This window comes from Esox lucius, chromosome 13 (assembly GCF_011004845.1).
Source record: "Esox lucius isolate fEsoLuc1 chromosome 13, fEsoLuc1.pri, whole genome shotgun sequence".
Classification (NCBI taxonomy): Eukaryota; Metazoa; Chordata; class Actinopteri; order Esociformes; family Esocidae; genus Esox; species Esox lucius.
This window is the reverse complement of record NC_047581.1, coordinates 25,308,104-25,329,508: the sequence shown is the minus strand read 5'-3', so window position 1 is coordinate 25,329,508 and position 21,405 is coordinate 25,308,104. Positions and strand designations below refer to the sequence as shown.

Sequence of the window (21,405 nt, the reverse complement as noted above, 5' to 3'; positions counted from 1 at the left end):
GTTGTGGCTAGCCTCCATCAGGGAAGCTAATGTTTACAGGCCCCAACCTGAACCCCATTCTAACCACCTTTTAGCCTAAACATCACAGTACAATACCTTCAAAAACTTACGTGTGATACGGTGTTGGATCAAATGCCTGCACATTCGCAAAGTTTTCAGTATGTTTTACAAAGTAGCCTAACGTAGCAGTTCTTGTACTTGGTACCTTAATCAAAAGAACAATATAAGATGGTAGAACTATGGGACCAACAACCTTCTATTTAGATTTACATGGGCTACATATAGATACTGACAGTTATTGTGGTAAGTTATGGACAAACAATTAAGGGCTGTGACAACTTGGATTTATTTAATTCCAAGTCAAGCAATGTACATATTTTACAATAAAACACAGCATGTATTTAACATAATGCACAGTTTTTTAAACAGAAATGTATGTATTAAGTGCAGCATTTGATTAATTGATACATTTTACTCAAGTGTTTTTTGTGTTGTATATATTCATATTTGTAATATAAAATAGCTGTGAAGTGCCTCCAAAAAGCATGTCGTTTTCATTAGTAGCCTACATCATGCCCCCCCCCCCCCCCCCCCCCCCCCCCCCCAAACGGGCTGGTGCACCATGCAACTCCCGGGCTGAAAATGAGTCCCACTCCGGCCCTGCACACACTCATACAGTAGCCTACTATATTGATACATCTTAACAATTGTAAGACCCTGATAGGGCGCATAATTTAAATGAATACTTTATTTACAAAAACAACGGTTATTTTAAACATTTAGGTTATGTACGTTGCGTATTTCGTATCAGCGCTTTAACATCCCTCAATTACAGACAGTGAAACTATGACAGGTGCTGTGCGATACCTTCTACACTGGACTGGACCCTTCTACCTCGGTCCAACTGGTGAGCTTCTAGGTTCGCTGGATAATCGTGTCTGGGTTTCAAACAAGTAGGCTACTACTGCCAAACGGCCAATGAGGTAGAAGCGGGGCGGAGAATAGTTGACGATTGTACTACAGTAGGCTATAGTACTGCAAACAGCTGTGAACGCATCTTCTGCTTTGTACACGCGTTTCTCTCCTCTGGTCAATGGATTACACAGTGTCCCTACAAGTGCAACATCAGCTGACGGTGTTCCCGACTCACTTGTACCAGGGTTACAGTTTGGAGTTACAGGTACATGTTAGACATGCAATACTTTATGTTATTTGTTATCTGTTTGTTTTTTTGCATCGGGTACCAAATATTCGTTTCATTCTACATTCACCGAGGAGACCATACAACTAGACATATCAAATGTTTTCTTCTCTATTATAATAATTTGGAATGCCCGCTGTGCTGCTTGGAATATCAACATCCTTTTTGACATTGCATGGTGATTGGCGATGTGCACAGCGAGAAAACAACAGTGTCCTCCTCTCGATATATATAGACTAAAGCGTTGTTATGATACATTTAAGACAGCGTGTTTAGAAGTAGGGTACCGACTAGAGCCTGATGCAGAGGTCATCTTGCGGAATCTTTGTGAATTTCCTTAAATCTCGAATTACAAATGTATACAATTGCGAGTCTGACTGTTCGCTATAATAATTCTGCGTTTCCCTCTACTTAGAAAGTGGAATGGGAGGGTCGGAATGTAAATAAATAATACATAATTTTTTAAGAATATCCATCCTATTTGACCCACCATTACTTTTCACATATGTATGGTTGCTATTGTTTTTTCCCCCTAAAATGTAATTAGTCAATAGGGCATGCATGTATAAATAGAATTCCACTATCCAGTGGGAGTAAGTTGAACTCACCTCTCATGGAGGATATCGAGTACTAGACTGATTGTGTGCATGTGTTTGGTTTAAAATGTGCGCATTGTCATATTTGAGAAGTTCGTGTGTTGCTTTCTTGATAATACAAGTGTAGCCACTGATATGTGACAGCTAGAGAATTAGCGTTTGGCATTGCCATGTATTTTCCTAACAGCTATGCTCATGAATGAGTCGCGCTTATTGTACAGGTGTGCAAACACACTAGCCGAAAATCGCCTTGATCTTTTGAGTAAGTGAAAAAGTAAACAACACCAAAACCTTTATGGCATGTACCTCATGTAGCTATGTCCCACTTGACTGGCAACCATGCTCAAGGATGGAGGGATGTGCGCATTGCGCTTTCTGCCTCTGACTTTGACTCGCAAAATTTACATGAAAACCATAGCTTGGCTACTCATATGTAATTGTATTTATAAAATATTTGCTAAGTTTTCTTTAAAGGGGAAATTCGCAATTTTTTTGATGCAGACTTATTTTTCACTATTTCTTTTTGACTCATGTGTTGACCACAATGTATTGTGTAATGTATAATGTATTGTGTTAACCACAATGCAATGCGTTTAAGCTGACTAAGTTACAAAATGTTTTCCCCCAGTTAGCCATTAATTAGGTTTTGCATGGTGATCTTTAAAACAACAACAGCAAAATTTACAGATATTTTTGAACAGTGGGGAAACCTTTCTAAATATTTAGTGCAGAGACAAAGCACAGGAAGAGTGAAAATAAGGCCACATGCTAACATGGTTATAGTAACACACCACTATTTGATTTACTAAACCAACCATTGGCTTTCTTTCCTTTTCAGTGAGGTGTCTTATTTAAGGAACATCAAAGGGCATTTTGATTAGATAGTCTTTGGATATCCTAAAGTGTTTATAGAAGTTCAATGCCAAGGCATCAAATGTTAAACTGGTTTTGTTGAATATAAAATCTCAGTGCAAGCCTTTGAAGTCTGTTCTCCAGGTGGTGTCACAAGCATCTTCATCTTTACCACATGAATATTCTCTTTGCTTTAGCCAATTCGCCCGGAGCACATGAAGTGATTTACGTCTTGTTTGAGAAAAAGGTTTACTAACCTTTTGTGGCATTGTTTTTTTTCCACTGTTGTTTATCAACATGTTTATTTTAACTGGTCAGAGATAAAGAGCGAGATATTAACAGTAGCTTCCGGTCTCTTGTTTCAACAATTTTGCTCTATTTTGCAGTGCATTTTCTGCACATAAACTATGCGTTGTGCATATCAGCTCAGCATCCTCTGTAAGGCTCCAGCCCAAAGTTTATTAATAGTCAGTTTTTAATATGCTAGAATCACGTCCCGCACTTATTTCCTGTTCCACGAAACTCCATAGGCCATGGTCAAAAGTCGAGCTCTAGTATTGGATGTGGTAATATTTGGGACACATCATATATTACATTAGTTACTGCTGATACTAATTTCTTGCGTGTACATTGCTTTGAATAACAGTATCTGCTAAATAACAAAATATGCACATATTTGAATGTAATGTCTGGAGTTTTAATAATACTTAACAGTTCCCATGACTAATGTATCTCAGCAATACTTTTTCTGATCTCTTGCTTCGGTCAGCTGGATTCAATGTCTGATTGGTCGGTTGCCTGAGTTGTGGCTGCTTTCCTTGTCTCGGAGGAGAAACTCACTGTAATGAACCACAAGGTGGCTCCGTCAGAGCACTGTTAACTCCTTTGTTTTCTTTCACGTTATCAGTGGCAGACTTGATACTAATGCAGGCTTATTTTCTGCATATACATATCTTTCAAAAGTTATATGTGGCGCATTTGTGGTGTTTTTACATCTCAGAGTACGTATTCAATGTACATGCAATACACATTCTAAGCACATTGGCAAAAGCACACAGTAGCACTAAAAACTGCAGTGTATATTATTGCATTCAGAGCCAATTCTTAGTGTGTTTTTTGTGTGTTTCTACCAACTAATTACTCCAATGTGTTGATTAAAAATAAGCTTGAATGAGTTCTTGGTAAAGGGTTACAGCAAATTAAAATGTATTTTTGGTCATGACATGCAGTTCATCAGTGATAATCTACCAAATAACATATCACCTGATACCGTACATCTTTGACTATAGCATTTCTTGTGCAATTTAATGCAAGAATGTATCATGAAAATACAGGGGTGATTCTTCTTTCACTGATTACCTTCACCACATCTTTCGCCCCTCTAAATTCCGTTATGTCCATTTTGCAATTATTGCCCTGTCAGTCAAAGATGAAAATATTTCCTGTGAAGCATATCACATCTGATTCCAACACCTGGTCGCAATGGCACAGCAGCCTCCCTCTCTTGCTTTCTTTCTTATATATATATATATATATATATATATATATACATACATATATATAAGCATTTACGCATACATGCAGTTAGGTCCGGAAATAATTGTACACTGACAATGACAGTCTTGTTATTTTGGCCATTTACCAAAATATATGAATATAGGCTTAAAGTGCTTAAAGGGTTTAGGAATTACAGCTCTTTTTATTATGTAGCCCCCTCTTTTTTAAAGACCGAAAGTAATTGGACAATTTTCTCAAAAGCTGTTTCATGGACAGGTGTGGGCTATCCCTTTGTTATTTCTTCATCAGTTAAGCAGGTAAAAGGTCTGGAGTTGATTCCAGATGTGGAATTCGCTTTTGGAAGCTGTTGCTGTGAATCCACAACATGCGAGCAAATGAGCTCTCAGTGCAAGCAAAACAGGCCATCCTTAGGCTGCAAAACATTTTACATCTGAGAGGTAGCAGGAACATTAGGAGTGGCCAAATCAACAGTTTGGTACATTCTGGAAAAAAAAATAATGCACTGGTGAGCTCTGCACCACACAAAGGCCTAGACGTCCACAGAAGACAACAGTGGTGGATGATCATAGGATCCTTTCCATTGTAAAGAAAAAACCCTTCTCAATATCCAGCCAAGTGAAGAACAATCTACAGGAGGTAGGCATATCATTATCATAAGCCTCAAGAATAGAAAGGCCAGATTAGACTTTGGCAAGTAACTAAAATGCATTTCACTTGCTGAAGACAAAACCTCACTTGCAGAAAGACCCACGGACAAACAGTAACTGAAGACAGCAGCAGGAAAGGGCTGGCAAAGCATCACAATGGAGGAAACCCAGCGTTTGGCGGTGGCCATGCGTTCCAGACTTCAAGCAGTCATTGCCTGCAAAGGATGCAGTGACAAAATATTAATATTAAATATTTTATTTATGATTGTGTTAATTTGTCCAATTACATTTGAGCCCCTGAAATAAGGGGACTGTGTATGAAAACGAAACATCTGTATAATTCTCTATGGGCAGAGTGGAGAGGCTACAGAGGGAGAGTAGAGATCGGATGGGTTTCTACAGGATACAGTGTGTTGTTGTTTTCTGTCATCTAATGATTTTGAAGAGAAAAAAAGTTCTAGACAGACTTTTCATTTCAGGTATTAATCAATAGGATGCCCGAGAGGGAGCCAGAAATGTACTCGACAGAGTAGCGGAGCCGGCCATTATATTTGACCTTCTAGTACTCAGCCAGCCAATCAGTCAGAACCTGCACCTTGTGTAATGATATGCATACAGACATGGAAAAGAAATGCTGTGGGTAAACCTGGGTGTCAGTCAGTTCACCCCTGGATGTGGTTAAGCAAAAATAATCTTAAACAACTGGTCTGAACAAATGAATGAATGACACAACATTTGTGATTAACTAAGTACTTACAGGTGGATTGAGTAAATAGGTGTTTGTGTGCATGTAGCATGCACATCAGTAACTGGGACGTCCCATGGAGAGGGAGTGAATACACTCATATCGATAATTGAAGATCCTTGACATTCTTTCATTGAATGACAATCTCAGACCACAGCAGCTTACAGCTCCAGGATGAAACTCGAGGGATTTTGGAGACTTATTTGCAAGCGTGGTGCATCTGCTGGACTTTTGTGTCTGTAATAGCTCAGGGCAAAGGACAGAGAACAGACGATTGAAAGAATAGTAGTTAGTATTAAAATATTACAGTATACTGTAAGGAATAAGATGTGCTTCTGCATCGCAAGAATTGTCCCGTTTCTGGTTCTGAGCAGATACTGAATGTAATAGACTACATAAAGAATAGCGGAGTGCAAGGAATATCAGGGAAACCGGAAACACACATCTTGTTGGCAGCTTTGTTCTGCAAAACAGGCCACTCTCTGTGTGCAGTGTAGACCGATGCTTCCAGAAGTGTTCCGGCTTAATATGATTAATAAATGCCTCAAATTAGCAGTTGACCTGTGGAAAGTATTTTAATTAGCCATGCGTGTAGTTTCATTAAACATAAAACCAATATGGCATATATAATATTTGCCGTACCTAAAAGCATTTTATTGTTCGGTAAAAAACATTTATCAGTTATCATGTGTTTGCTATTCAATAGTGTATATGATTAATACCTGTATGAAAAGTGATGAAATTGCTGTATACAAGTAAGTATACAATTAAAAGAGCACTGTCCTCTGAAATAGTATTGTCCCTGTTTGGACCTTTCTTCACACTTTCTTACACGATATTGTAGGAGACAAAGAGTCTGTTGTTACTGGCCTTGTCTGTGACTTCACTGTGTATTTGGTTGATATGTGTGCAAAAAGAATGATAATAGATCTAATTGGTATAAATTGTAACATAGACCTACATGTAAATGTTTGAATGTAATGTACGCTTTTTGGAACATTGTAAAAAACACCTAAGATAACTTACCTTTTATTTCGGAACGTATCTCTTCTGTAAATGAATATCGTGTAGTATTGGAGTTACACTGCTTACACAACAAAAATGTCTCACCCTTTTATAATCTCCCTTTAAGGCAAAAATAATGTGCAACTGTCTTTTTTGGCCTCCATCAAACAAAGATAAAAACAGACACAAAAAACTCTTAAACACTGTGACAATTTACTGTAATCTTACTTCTCATAAGTAATGCGCCATACTGGACTTATCCAAATTAGGGATGCTCCCGGCCATCAATCGGTGTTTCCTGATTATAGGCCAATTTCTTAAAATGTAAGGCCACTTGTGCTTTCCAGAGTTTCTCCTGCATTCACTTTACCCTGGCACATGTGAAACCATAGCCGCTACAGAATTTTTTTTTTTTTGCTGGACTGGTATACACATAATCTGTCAATTTACAACACTGTTCTTAAGGTTACTGAACTGGTACTGTATTCATGTGCGACTTGAGAAACTCAAAGAACACCGTCCTTGTGGTCAGAGCAAACCAATGAATCCAGCACACTCTGTGCAGACCAGCTGCATGAACAACTGCAGAGTGACCGCGGTCTCCGGTAGGGGAGATGAAGAGAATATGCTGCAATGTGTGCAGTACCGTTGCTTACTGGAGTGGATCGTTGTAAAGCCTCGTTCACACCAGGCACGGCATTAAATTACTGTACGGTACCTTAACGCAAACATCGCAATCTATGAAAAAATCTCAATCAATCTTCCGCGTTGGCGTTTGGCGTTTTGTTGAGCGTTTGTTGAGACCTTGCCAGACCCTATGGTGCTTGACTCAGCCATTACCCCATCTGGTTTTTCCATCTACAAGCAGGACAGAGTCAGGTAAATGTAAAGGCGGAGGGGTCTGCATTATGGTAAACTCTTGCTGGGGTTCGGATGTTGCAGTACCTTCAACACAGCTCCTATCTATAAAAGTATTGCCCTTCTACCTTCAGCTGGAATTCAGCTCCGTTATAATCACAGCAGTCTACATACCCCCATAGGCAGATAAAACACGTGCGCTGAAGGGTCTAGAGGATGGACTAGAGGACACTCACCCTGAGGGAGCTTTTATTGTTGTTGGCGACTTCAATAGAGCAAATATGAGGAACATGTTGCTGAAATACCGCAAGCACATTAACTTACCTACCTGAGGGGATCAGACTGTTGACCATTGTTATTCACAAATATGGAACAGCTACAAACACCTCCCCCTCCCTGCCTTTGGTAAGGTGGATCACACCTCCATTCTTTTCCTCCCAACCAACAGACAATGTCTAAAACAGTTTTTTCGGGCAGTTCAACGCTGGAATGGGGAATCCATTACCACTCTCCAGGAATGCTTTGAAACAACAGATGTTCTGTTTTGCAGCCGATGGGGACATTGATGAATACATAAACTCTGTCTCAGCATACAGCTCCGGAAAAAAATTAAGAGACTGCACCTTTTCTTTCCTTTCCAAAAAAGTTGAAAAGTAAAGTTTTGAGTGAGGATCAGAAGCATTCAATTTGCAATGGTCTCTTAATTTTAACCCTTCTGTTCTTCACTTAAAACCTTCCTTTTCGACTCTTTTGGAAAGGAAATTAAAAAAAAAATCTGGAGCTCTATATCTCCAAGTGCATCGATGATTACCCAAAGGTAAATGTTAGGACTTTCCTCAACCAAAAGCCATGAGTTATTGGTAATGTCAATGCTAAGCTCAGAACATGGCCCTCTGCCTATAGTTCCAGGACTTTGCAATTGGATTCTGGACTTCCCGACAAGCAGACCCCAGGTGGTGAGAATGGGCAACCCTCTGCACTAAATCTGAGCATTGAAGCCCCCCAAGGCTGTGTACTCAGTCCCCTCCTGTTTTTTTCGTCACTCATCTCCAACAACGATAAGGCCGCTTACAGAAAGCGGCCTTGTCGTTGGAGAATGTTGTTGGAGATGGACTGAGTACACAGCCCCGCTACCGAGTACGGTAGATTAGCCGCAGCGATGCGGATTGCTTTCTATTGAAATGACTTCTGCCGGAACACAAAGTTTCCCGTGCCTGGTGTGAACAAGGCTTAAGATTAAATTCCAGCACAGAATGCTTTCACCAGAAATTCTCCTGAAGCCAGCATTTCAGTTTTTTTTTATTGTTTTGCTCACACACTTGGTGGTTTTTGATGTTAAGTTGAGTTTTACACAGTCAAATTACAACAGGACAGTCAGATTCTACTCAGACAGCGAGTGGCAGTGGACGGACGCACATCCACAAGTGCTGTTGTCTTCATTTAGTTGAGGTCACAAGATTTTTTTGGGCAGCTGACCAGCCATATACCACGTTACTTGTTTGTAGAAAAACTGTTATTCTTTTTTAAAATCTTTTGACACCATACACATTTGTTTTGTGTTTTATGGTGTAAAATGTTAGGGTCTGGCTACCAAAACAAGTGTCTGGTAGATTTTGAATCTTCCTGTCACATTTGCTGGTGAACCAAAAAGAATAAAGAATGAAGGCTTTTTAGACTGCAAACTGTGCCCGAGTGCTTAACGATCTTCAAATACTCAGCTAATTTAAACAAATTACTCCTTAGCGATTTACTTGTTATCCACTGACCAACCATGGCATTTGTTAAAGCTGTTATGAGAATTAAACACCTTACCTAGCTTATTTACTGCACTTATATCCAAGCATTTTACAACGTACAATTATAGAAAGGGACTGTGTATCTTAACATTTATATATTTTCCATTCATAATCACAGTTTTTGTCATTAAAATGTAAAGTTTGTATGAATTGAATTTATATTTGTTGAAACAAGGAGGACCATCAGGGGGCCAGCTGTGGTGCAGCTTTTGCTGTTGGTGTCAATCAAGAATTTTCTCATTGGTGCTTCCTTAACCCAAATATCACTGTTGTAGGTCAAAATACATTGCAGGTTAATAATACACATCAGAGACAGAGCCCATCTCCAAACTTCTGCATCACCGACCTGCTTGACCCTTGATTGTACGCCCAGCTAAATATCCTGGAGCTAAATAATCCACCTCTGTGTTATCGCTCCATATTCTGTTATTTTGCTCAAAATGTTAAACAGCACCCATTTCTCTTCACTGAGCAGCTGTTACTGGGATGAAAGACTTTAAAATCCTGGTCAATATACGGATCAGCTGGACTTTTTGCATACCTAATGTTAATTGATTCTCCTTTTTGGATCCACCTGAGAGCAGGCAATACGTTTTACAAGAATTGTGTTCAGATCTATTATAGTTTGAAATCCCCAAAACCATTAGACATTGGAACCTGGAAGACAACACACACACACACACACACACGCAAACATACACAGACAGACGCATTAGCAAATTTACACACACACACACAAACACACACACACATTACTAAACACTTGACCTAAATGTCTCTGTCAGTGGCTTGACACGAGTCTGCAGATTGTGCTGATGTGGTGTCTAGTGTAGGTACTCTGCCCAGACGGTTAAATAATGTGTTCACTCTGTTGTCAGTAGACAGTCCACACTTTGCAGTTCATTATTCACGCAAATGAATTGGGCTCCGGAGGTTCTGGTGTTACACCAAGTTGGTGCTGGATTCTTGTGTCAGTTCTGGTCGTATAGGATTAATTATGTACTCATACATTCTTATGAAAATGTTGACTTGCCGGTAACACACAGTGGCCAGACCTTAGCCATTGTGTTCTGACAGGCACCATCATCTTACACCACCCTTGACCCTCAAACGTGCATGCAAAATTGTGTAAGACAGTTGAAATGTGCCTGACTACCTGAATTAAAGACAAGACAAACTGAGTGGTTAATGGGCAGTTAATAATTAATAAAGGTCATGTTGGCATCCTGAGTATGAGATGCGTTATTGTCAGAGGCAAGGGTAGGCATAACAGACATCAAAGCAAACAGTGAAGATTGATGTAAGGGAGAAAGGTTCCATACTTTTTTCAAAACATACTTAGTGTTAACGTACTGTTAATCTAGTTTTCTCTGTGTGGTTTCAAACAACGTTTTACAGGAATCACATGGAATAGTTTTAACAGCTTACCAGGGTATAGAATTAAGTAGACCAACAGACCATATTTGGCTAAACCTTCAGATGATGAATTTACCATCTCCCTGGATAACTCTCAGTGGTTTCTCACAAAGATGTCATTAATATCAGCACCACATTTCGGATTGACCTCACTTTCTAAAATGTCCCTCTCATAAGTCCATTGATATTGCAAATCACTATTTTCAGTAATTTAGGAGATGCTCCAATCTAGACCAGGCTACAGAACATTTTATGGTACTGTGGATATAAAAGGTCTACACACCCCTGTTAAAATGCCAGGTCCTTGTGATTTAAAAGAATGAGGCAAAAATCATGTCAGAACCTTTCCCAACTTTAATGTGACCTATAACGTGTACAATTCAATTGAAAAACAAACCGAAATCTTTTAGGGGGAAAAATTTAAAATAGAAAACTCACAATAACCTGGTTGCATAAGTGTGCACACCCTTAAAATAATGCTTTGTTGAAGCACCTTTTGATTTTATTACAGCACTCAGTCTTTTTGGGTAGGAGTCTATTAGCATGGCTATTAGCATCTTTATTTGCCCACTCTTCTTTGCAAAAGCGCTCCAAATCTGTCAGATTGCAAGGACAATCCCACTAGAACAGTTGAACATTATTTGTGATTAATCAGTCACTTTAAATGATGGCAGGTGTGTAAGGACTATTTAACTTCAATTGCTTCAAAATGGGCAGTTATTTCTGACTGATTGTGCTATAGACTGGATAGCCATCTAATCTGCTCCATTAATGTTTATTATATATACAGTGGCTCTATAAAGTATTCAGTCCCTTGGAGTTTTCCACATTTTATTGTGTTACAACAAATTCATTTCATTAGGGGTTTTTGCCACAAAAAACTACACAATGTGAAAAATCATATCTATTAAGTTGTTCTAAATTAATTGCACCAAACATAGGGCTTAGTGTTGAGGCCTGAAAGCTATATTTTGAGCTCATGAGACCATAGATTATCCCAATTCGTCTGAGAGTCTCCCACTTGCCTCATAGCTGATTCTTGCCAAGATTTGATGAAAGTTGTTTTCAACAATGGCTTTCTTTTTTCTCACCCATAAAGGCCATGTTTGTGAAGCACCTGGGCTATTGATGCAATATGCACAGTGTCTCCCAGCTCAGCCCTCTTTTAGAGTTGCCCTAGGCCTCTTAGTGACCTCCTTAACTCGTGCCCTTCTCATCTAAATACTCAGTTTTTGAGGACAGCTTGTTGTAGAATGATTCATAGCTGCGCAATATTCTTAGACTCTACTGTGACCCGGCGGTTATACAATGCCTTGGAAATCTTATATCGTACACCTGATTGTTGCTATGGAAGCTTACTAACTAACCAAGTGTGGCACCTAACAGAGACAAATGGAGTGAATACTATACTAATATGCTGTTGATTTGGTTGTAGATTTGTTTTTAATTTACAACAATTTGCAGATTTTATTCTTCTCTTTGACATTATGGACCTTTTGTGTTTATCAGTGGCATAAACTACAGATTACAGTAGGGATGCCCCGATTAATCGGCCAGAAAACGGTAACAGCAGATTATAGGCAAAACATTTTATAATCGGTATTGGCCGACTATTTTAAATTGTCCGATTACTTGCAACCGATTGTGGTGTCTGAAACGGCATCATGCTTACCTAAATTTTACAATAGGCTAACGTTTCTCCAGTCACGTGGCAATGACACCTGATGTAGTGCCAGGCTGCTTTGTTCTATATATGATGAGAGCTTTAACACTTAGTCAATAAAACATTTCGGTTGTGTGGACATATTTTCGAGTCACGACAACAGAATTGCCACTTGTAATGTATGTTCCACTAAAATACTAAAATATAAAAATCCAGTTCAACAAATAAAATATCAACACGTCGAACTTGAAACAGAATCTATAAACAAAACACACAAAGGAGTGTGCTGAAAGACAGTTGCAGCTAAGAAGACCACTGCCTCTCCCACCAACCGGACTCCATTAGCCACCCTATTGGAAAATGCTAGAAAAATTAGCCTGGACAGTGCAAAAGCTAAAGGTATCACAGGGAAAGTAATGTAATTCATCGTCTTAGATGACCAGTCTTTCTCAGTTGTAGATGACGTTGGTTTTCGAAGGCATATTGAACCGTGCTACACACTGCCTAATAGGCATTATTTTTCCGATGTGTTTTTACTAGAACATTTACAACTTTGTAGCTACACACATGGAAAAGCTTCTGGCCCCTGACAACTTAGCTATCAGCTTTACAACAGACATTTGGAGCTACTGCATTAGCCTGTATTGTACATTACTAAATATACCACTCTATAAAGAAATAACAGATAATGTGTTCTTATTGAAACTAATACCACAGTATTATTTACAAAAGGCCACCAACCCTTGTACCGCAGTCATACAAGTAGGCTGCATCTTTTGCAGGAAAGAAATGTATCAGCTTTGTAGACGTGGTTTCCTTTGAGTGCCTTTCATTAAAAAAAAAAAAAATCACCAAATTGGTGGCCTTATGTCAAATTGGGGCATACGTTTTTTCTTATTCAAATATATGCAAAAAGAACTTAGATAATTAGAAGCCTCATCAAAGGCAACTTTCTTATTTAACTTATGACATGGTAGAAAGTTTTCTGACAATTTCTGACATTCATATAAAAACCACATTCCCTCAAGGTTGTCTTCTATTAAAAAAAAAAATCCCCAGCAATTTTAGAACATTTTGTTATTGTACGAAGAACCACTTCTCTCATTTTTGCTTTATTATGATTACCTGTTTCTTCAAATCAGCAATGTACTTCAAATGTGGTCATTTCCACTTGTTTCTGAGTCTTTAGGTATTCAAATATGTAGAAAGATAACTTTTGCATGATTGCGTTTGAATTTGTTGAAAGTAGAAAGATCATCTGAATCGGACGATAATATTGTTACGAAAGATTTCCTACATCGTACTCAATGAGAGGTTTATGTGTAGGCCTTCATTACATTAAATGCCAGGCGGAGCACCAGCCTTAATGTAACTATGACCTCTTTAGCCTGGCACCCAACAAAACCATATCATTTCTGATATAGTCAACACTACACAAACCTAGTGCTTCATTGTTAATGATTGCTTTAAGTTCCTAGTCTTCTATGATTTATTGAATGTAATTCTGTACTCACTACCCAGACTGAGATACCCAGCTTAAACCCCAGTGTGCTGCTGTTTGAGTGTGTAATTGGGTTGTCCATTCCCAGAGGGCTCAGGTCAAAAGTAGTGCACTTTAGGTAATATGTTACCATTTAGGACACATCCTTTCAGTTTTCCTGGCCTTGAGTATCAGTCGGACAAATGCTGCTGTCGGTTGCTGCAGCGGCTAATAACAAAGCTGTTGACAGTATTGGACCAATGGCCTCATGATGCTCACAGGTCAACTGGGGTGGGGAGATGACAAGCACCTGATGTAAACTGTCTGCTCTCTTTTTAACAGTCCATTCTTTGGCCAGTGACTGTAGCTGGGAATCATCTACGGCCAGAGGTTGCAGCAGCGGTAGTTACTGAACGTCTGTGGCTTCCCTGTCTGTGGAAGTGGAGATAACCCATAGACCCTTCTATAATTTATTTAGTAGAGTTTAGTGTTGTTTTTTTCCTTGTTCCAATTAGATAAAAAATACTGGTTGCGTTAAAGCATTGTTAACAAACTAAGCTCTTTATCTGTGACATTGTGGTTTGTAAGAGGACTATAATTTTGTTTTATTGCTTATACTGTTAACACTAATTGTTTGAGTTCCTAATGCCCTCTATACAGCCGGTGTCTGACCTTTATTAAGCTCTTGGGATGAAGAGTTAGTAAGCACTGTTCACTGAACTCAAACGAATTAAGTCCTTGAGACTAAAGTGGGTTTGTCTATATATATATATATATATATATATATATATATATATATATATATATATATATATATATATATATATATATAGAGAGAGAGAGAGAGAGAGAGAGAGAGAGAGAGAGAGAGAGAGAGAGAGAGAGCGAGAGAGAGCGAGAGAGAGAGAGAGAGAGAGAGAGAGAGAGAGAGAGAGAGAGAGAGAGAGAGAGAGAGAGAGATACAACTGTGTAGTTGACAATTTAAAAGTTCCAGACTGTTACCTATTGTTATTTTGGTATGGTTGCATGTTTAGTGCGGTCTCAGCTAGTCAACATTGTATATACATCTTGATAACTATTCAATGACGTTTTAGCTTAGCTACTTCACCCATTTATTCAGACATAGCCCACTGTTGACATATCCAAAGCACCAGTCTCAACTGTTAAGCTTTCATATTTTTCACAGAGGTCAGGTGTTGTTCAATATAAATGAATTGAACAATTTCAATGGTAATTTGCAGGATCAATAACATAAAAATTCCACAGTAATATTGACTCATACTGTAAAATCTTGTAGATTCAAGTGTTTAGTAAATAGGTTTCCAGGTTGGAAATGTTACCCATTGTTCTTTTTGCTGCATTGTCTGCATTGTGCATTTAGGGACATTTATGGTGTGGGTTAAGAGAGGTCTCCTAGAAGCCCTATTGGGTTGTAAAGGTATGATTATCTGATAACATAAAATGTATGTGGTTTTCATTTACACTTCTCATGCTATATCATAGCATGTTCTAAATCATCTATCAACATACAGCTGGAAAAATAGAGTTAAGATATTGTTTTAGATCATTTTGTGAAATAGAGTTAGGGTAAGAATTTAGAGGTCTCAAAGAGGCCCTATTGGGATGTCAACAGATGATTATCAGACAAAAAACCAACAATGGTAACTTTCCTTCACACTTTACATTGTGTATAATAACAAATTCTACAACAAACATTAATCCTAATTTAGAGAAAACACAGTTTAGACATAGTTTTAGTTAATTTTGTAAAACAGCGTTAGGGTTATGGTCTCCAAGATGCCCTATTTTCCTAAATGTAGTTATTTTCACTATATTTTTCATAATATAACAAATATCTACAGTTGTTTGTAATGAATATGGATTCTATCTATTCATTTTCTATAGTAAGTGAATCAATTCCCACAACAGATGAAGTGTTATAATAAAATTATCTGTATTTTTGGTCCATCTGATAGGGCCTCTGTGTTAACTACAACTTATAGTTTGAAATGATCATAAATCCCCCCAAAAATTACATAACATTGTACAACTGCATGCAACTAACAGGAAAGTTCTAAGGAACATGCTGGCAAAGTTAGAAATGTCTGACAGCATCAGGTCATTTCTCATCCACCTTTGTCTTCGAACATCAGATGGATGTACAATCATGAAATCTTCTGAGATTATTTCCCCACGTTGAGACAAAAACAAATTACCATGGAGAGAATGAGAGAGGACAATCTTATTACTAGCTACCTAGTTATGATCCCTCAAAGACTGGTATTGCTATAAGATAAGGCCTCTAGGCTACCTGTCTCCAGTGTTTTCATAATTAAATGTAACATGTTACAGATTATAACAAAAATTACTGTTTGTAGCATTGAAAATGGAAGAGGACAGTGATAGCCATGTGTTAATTCATGAAAAAAATATAAAATTGACATATTTATTCAAGAAGAGAAAGATGGTAACCTAGAGGCCCTACAATACTTCTAAAGAGAGAGAGAGAGAGAGAGAGATTTCTAAAAACATAGTGGCACAGAGTGGATAGCTCATACACCTTTAATTAGCCTAATTGTATTGTTTACTGTTAGATGCTGTTTTTCACCCCAGTAGGTGTTCTTATTTCTCATAGTTTATATGATGTTCCCTTATTATATCAGAGGCCTTTTTAATTAAGATTTCTGGAAATTATAAAAAATATATTTTTATAGTTCATTTAAATCCAACTTTAAGCGTGTTCTGGATCTGGCTCAACCTCTAGGTTTGTGGGACAAATCACAATGGTAAAATATGTATTTATTCTCTTGCAATCCAAAAATGTTTTGGACTCAGATCAAGATTAATTGCAGATAAGAAACTAACATCAATGGGCTTCACTTAGTGTTTGGCTAAAGCAAGGAGTTTGGGTTGCCTGATAAATACTCCTCAATATTCATACCAACAGTACTCTACTTAGTTTGCAAAGTGAAGGTGGCCATTCCTACAGTATCTAGAAAGAGGGGAAGATGATATGACGACTCCTCCCTTTGCAGAGCTGTCTAATGAGGAAAACAGTGCTAGCTAACTGGGCAGAGAGGAGATGGAAGTCAAATTCATTATCTCCTTTTTTTTGCCCAGACATTGGTTAAGGTGGATATTGTACCTTATCAATGATTTAGAGGTCATGCGCCAGGCGGCATGGTGCGCTGACAACAACCTGGCCCCCAGCGCAAATAAAACCAAAGAACTCATTGTGGATTACAGGTAGTCTAAAAGATGCAGCCACGCCCCAGTCCTCATTGATGGTACTGAGGTGGAGCGTGTGTCCAGCTTCATATTCCTGGGTGTCCACATCTCCGAGGACCTCTCCTGGACCTTCAAAATCTCAGCTCTGGTCAAAAAGGCGCAGCAGCGCCTGTACTTTTTTAGGAGGCTGAAGAAATCCAGCCTGGCCTCCTGGATTCTTGTGAACTTTTACCGCTGCACAATCGATAGCATTTTGACAAACTGCGCCACAGTGTGGTTTAGCAGCTGCTCCATAGCCGACCAGAAGGCCTTGCAATGGGTGGTGAAAACCGCCCAGCACATCACTGGTGCCCTGCTTCCTGCCATCGCCGACCTCCAGGGCAAGCTGTGTCTGCACAGGGCACGCAGGATCATCAGGGACCCTTCACACCACTGAAACCCTGCTGAAGTCTGTGACCAAGAGAACTCTGTGAACTGTGTGACCCATCACGTACCATACCCCGTCGCCTCTCAGGGACCTTGTTGAACTACTCCCTTACTACTCTGACTTTGCCTTGCAAAGTTTTTCAGTTGTAGCAGGTACGTGTCTACCTCAGGAACCTCACTGCTGCTATCCCTGCATTTCAGTTACACATGCACCTTGTACATTGAATTTGCCTCTTTGCACATTTAGATTTTGCACACTTAGAATTGCCATTGTGCTTGCATTTGTACAGTTGTTACACACGTCTACCTCGAGGACCTTAGCGCTGCTATCTCTGCATCCCGGTTGCTCATGCTACTCTACTACATTACTCCTTCATTTGCCTTGTTTGTACATCTAGAATGCCATTTAGAAACGGCAATGTATACCCAAACAACTATTATCCCACTTGTAACTTTCTGCCCTCCTCTATTAGCTTTTTTCCCCAATTTTGTATTGCCATTTGTACTGCATTTCCTTTCATTGCACATCTACACATTCCATTTGTAATTTACATATACTTAATACTTGTAAATACTTGTAATTCTTCTTCCCTCTATTTGCACTTCTGGTAAGATGCTAACTGCATTTCATTGTACTGAACTTGTACTGTTCAATGACAATAAAGTTGAATCAAATCTAATCTAAATATAGTGTTGCACTGTTTTGGATCTTAACATTGATCATTATCACATTAGGATGGCACAAAAGTGGATACTGTTTAAAACGTTTTGGGTAGTTTGGATAATGCAGGCCAGAACCCAGACTGTGGTGGTCCGTTTGGTGAAACAAACGGATTACCACAGTGTTCCCTAGACCACTGTGTTACCTAGCCTGGCTGACTCATTGGTAACTATCGTAACCACAATATTCACTCAGAAAATGTCTGAGCGTTTTGATGAATCACCTTTCATCTTATTTACTGGTTAATTATACAATGCCGCAAGCCCCCTCATTAATTCACTACACCAGAGGTTTGGGAAGATTTGATTATGAGTCTTTCAGTTTAAAATGGGGATATCCAGCCAGTGTTATGCATCGCCTTCATTATCAACACATCAGATAACATCAGAGCACCCTTTCCAGACTCTGAAGTCAGAATGACAGCCGGATCCGAGGAGGCCTGTTAATCTCGCTGTTACTTTTTTTCTTTCACTGAGAACAAAACAAGACAGGACATGGACATACAATTTCTAAAACACAGACATAAAATAACATCAATAGGATTGGTGGCAAGTTAATGGCAGTGTCAGGGCTGACAGGTTGCAGACCGTGTTCAGAGGCAATATCATAATCCTTTCTGAAGTCTATTGAGCTTATTCTCTCTTGCTTTGATGTGCTGCATTTGTGTGGTTACTGCCTAGACCATGGAAATAGAATGTTTAGACACACCAGTAGGTGATGGGCCCAGTGGGGAAGGAGCGATGCAGCGCAGGACATCAAGGAGCTCTCCCCTGCTCTGGACAGTGTAGGGGACCTTGAGGCTTCAATTCAAATAGTGCCTATTGTCAAAGAAGAACACTGGATATTTAAGTTATGTGTAATAAACGTTAACAAAGGCCAAACATTTTCGCTAATTAATTATGGAGGTACCACGCTAACCTAAATTATATGGCTAAAAGTACGTGGACACCTAACATCCCATTCCAAAACCATGGGCATTAATAAGGAGTTGAGTTGATATAACACCGTCACACTTCTAGAAAGGCTTTCCACAAGATTTAGGAGTGTTTCTGTGAGAATTTGTGGCCATTCAGCCAAAAGAGCATTTGTGAGGTCAGGCACTGATGTTGGACGAGAAGGCCTGGCTCGCAATCGGTGTTCAGTGGGGTTGAGGTCAGGGCTCTGTGCAGGCCACTCGAGTTCCTCCACACCAAACTTGTCGAACCATGTCTTCAAGGCACTCTTTGTGCACAAGGGCCCAGTCATGCTGGAACAGAAAAGGGCCTTCCCAAAACTGTTGCCACAGAGTTGGAAGCACCCAAATGCCTAAAATGTCTATGTATCTCATTGCATTAATTCACTGGAACTAAGGGGCCTAGCTAAAACCCTGACTCCCAGGTCCTGACCATTACCCCTCCACCACCAAACGTAGGCACTATGCATTCTGGTAGGTAGCGTTTTCCTGGAATCCACCACACCCAGATTCTTCCATCAGACTGCCAGATAGTGAAGTGTGACTCCTCACTCCAGAGAACACGTTTCCACTGCTCCAGTGTCCAGTGGCGGTGTGCTTTACACCAGCCGACAACATGGCATTGAGCATGTTGATGGGAGTCTTGTGTGCAGCTGCTCGGCCATGGAGACTGGTTTCATGAAGCTCCCGATGCACAGTTCTAGTGCTGATGTTGCTTCCAGAGGCAGTTGGGAACTCTGTGGTGTTGTGTGATACAACAAAGGATAGGAGATTTCAGCATTCGGCGGCCCCACTCCGTGAGTTTGTTGCTCCATGACTCCTCCACTTCACAATTATAGCAGTTACAGTAGACCGGGGCAAATCTAGCAGGGCGGAAATTTTTTACAAACTGATTTGTGGCAAGGGGGCATCCTATGACAGTGCCATGTTGAAAGTCACTGAGCACTTCAGTATGGCCCATTGTACTGCCCATGTTTGTTTATGGAGATTTCATGGTTATAGGCTGTATTTTATGCACCTGTGAGCAATGGGTGTGGCGGAAACACCTGAACTGAATAATTAGTAGGGGTGTCCACATACTTTTGTCCATATAGTGTATATCCATCTATGACCAAGTTACGGCAAAGCACATTTAGAATGATTTACAATGAGGACACTCCTGTAAATATTTTTTTTATGTTAGTGAGCCATTTTCCTGGTTAAATAAAGTTACATAAAATAAAAAATACAAGCAGACATTTATGTTTTCAAACAAACATTTAGTTAAAATAAAGTTGAATCTAATCTACTTATTTCCCCCCTCTAATAATCAAAGACTTCATCTGTTTTCTTATTATTCCAAGTATTGTATTTACTCTAAAATTGTAATTATCTTCTCTACTAAAAAAGGGATATGTTCACTGTCTTTGAGAGTAAAAATACAAAAAGAAAAGAAAGAGAGGAAGTGAGTGGGGCCAATTCCCATCTAGATACATTGGTAGTTCGGATGTTTGATATTCGTTTTAAAATCGTTTCACTTTGTTGAAGACGACGTCTCTTTTTTATATATTTTGTGTTCGTTGACGATGAACACCCAATGATCATTGAACCATGCACGATGCAGACATCTTTGCTTTATTGCACTTGTAGTGTACTGTCATATAAGGTCTTGATTCACAGAATATAAATATACAGTATATTATTGATTTTGCTTAACATTGGACATACTTTGGAATAACAATGATGTTTCCTTTTTACTTTGTTGGAGGTGTTTGTAAAATTGGTACAGAACAAATACTTGTAGGTACAGAGCTTATTGTTCCATTTTTTTGTGTGTTTTGTATCAGTTACAGATCTGGCATTATTGGGTCTTAAAGAAATATACAGGATGTATAGTACTAAAACATTATCTCATGATTCAAACAGATATATTGTACTGCTCTACTACCTATTTCAAACTCCTCTCATTGACAAAAGGATTAATCAGTGATTGAATCTCTAACCAATCAGAAAATCAAAGCCAAGGATACATTTTCAATAAGTTTCTTTAAACACTTGTGTTCATGTTCTGGCCCAACTCAATGATTTCTGAGACTGTTTTTACAACTTATAAATCATCTTAGAGCTACTCAGATCAAGACGTCTTGCAGAACCAAATGCTGGTAGTCATTCTAAAAGGAAAAAAAATATATAATAATATAAAACAAATTCATGTAAGATACCAATGTAACAAGCATATTAAACAGAACTCTGGATCAGACTTTGTGAGAGTGAGAGAGACAAAGCCTTGTCTCCCGTGTGTGGCCTGAGCCCCTGTAGCTG

At 39.1% G+C, this 21,405-nt stretch overlaps 1 protein-coding gene across 1 annotated transcript in view; it reads left to right on the top strand.

The window, feature by feature from the left end:
* Nucleotides 1-787: 787 nt before the first annotated feature.
* zmat4a (zinc finger, matrin-type 4a) overlaps nucleotides 788-21,405 on the top strand; it is a 160,532-nt gene continuing 139,914 nt past the window's right edge. The window contains exon 1 of the mRNA XM_013136765.3: nucleotides 788-1,180. Coding sequence (XP_012992219.1) covers nucleotides 1,094-1,180 — 87 coding nt within the window. The 5' untranslated portion in view covers nucleotides 788-1,093. The remainder of the gene's footprint in view (nucleotides 1,181-21,405) is intronic.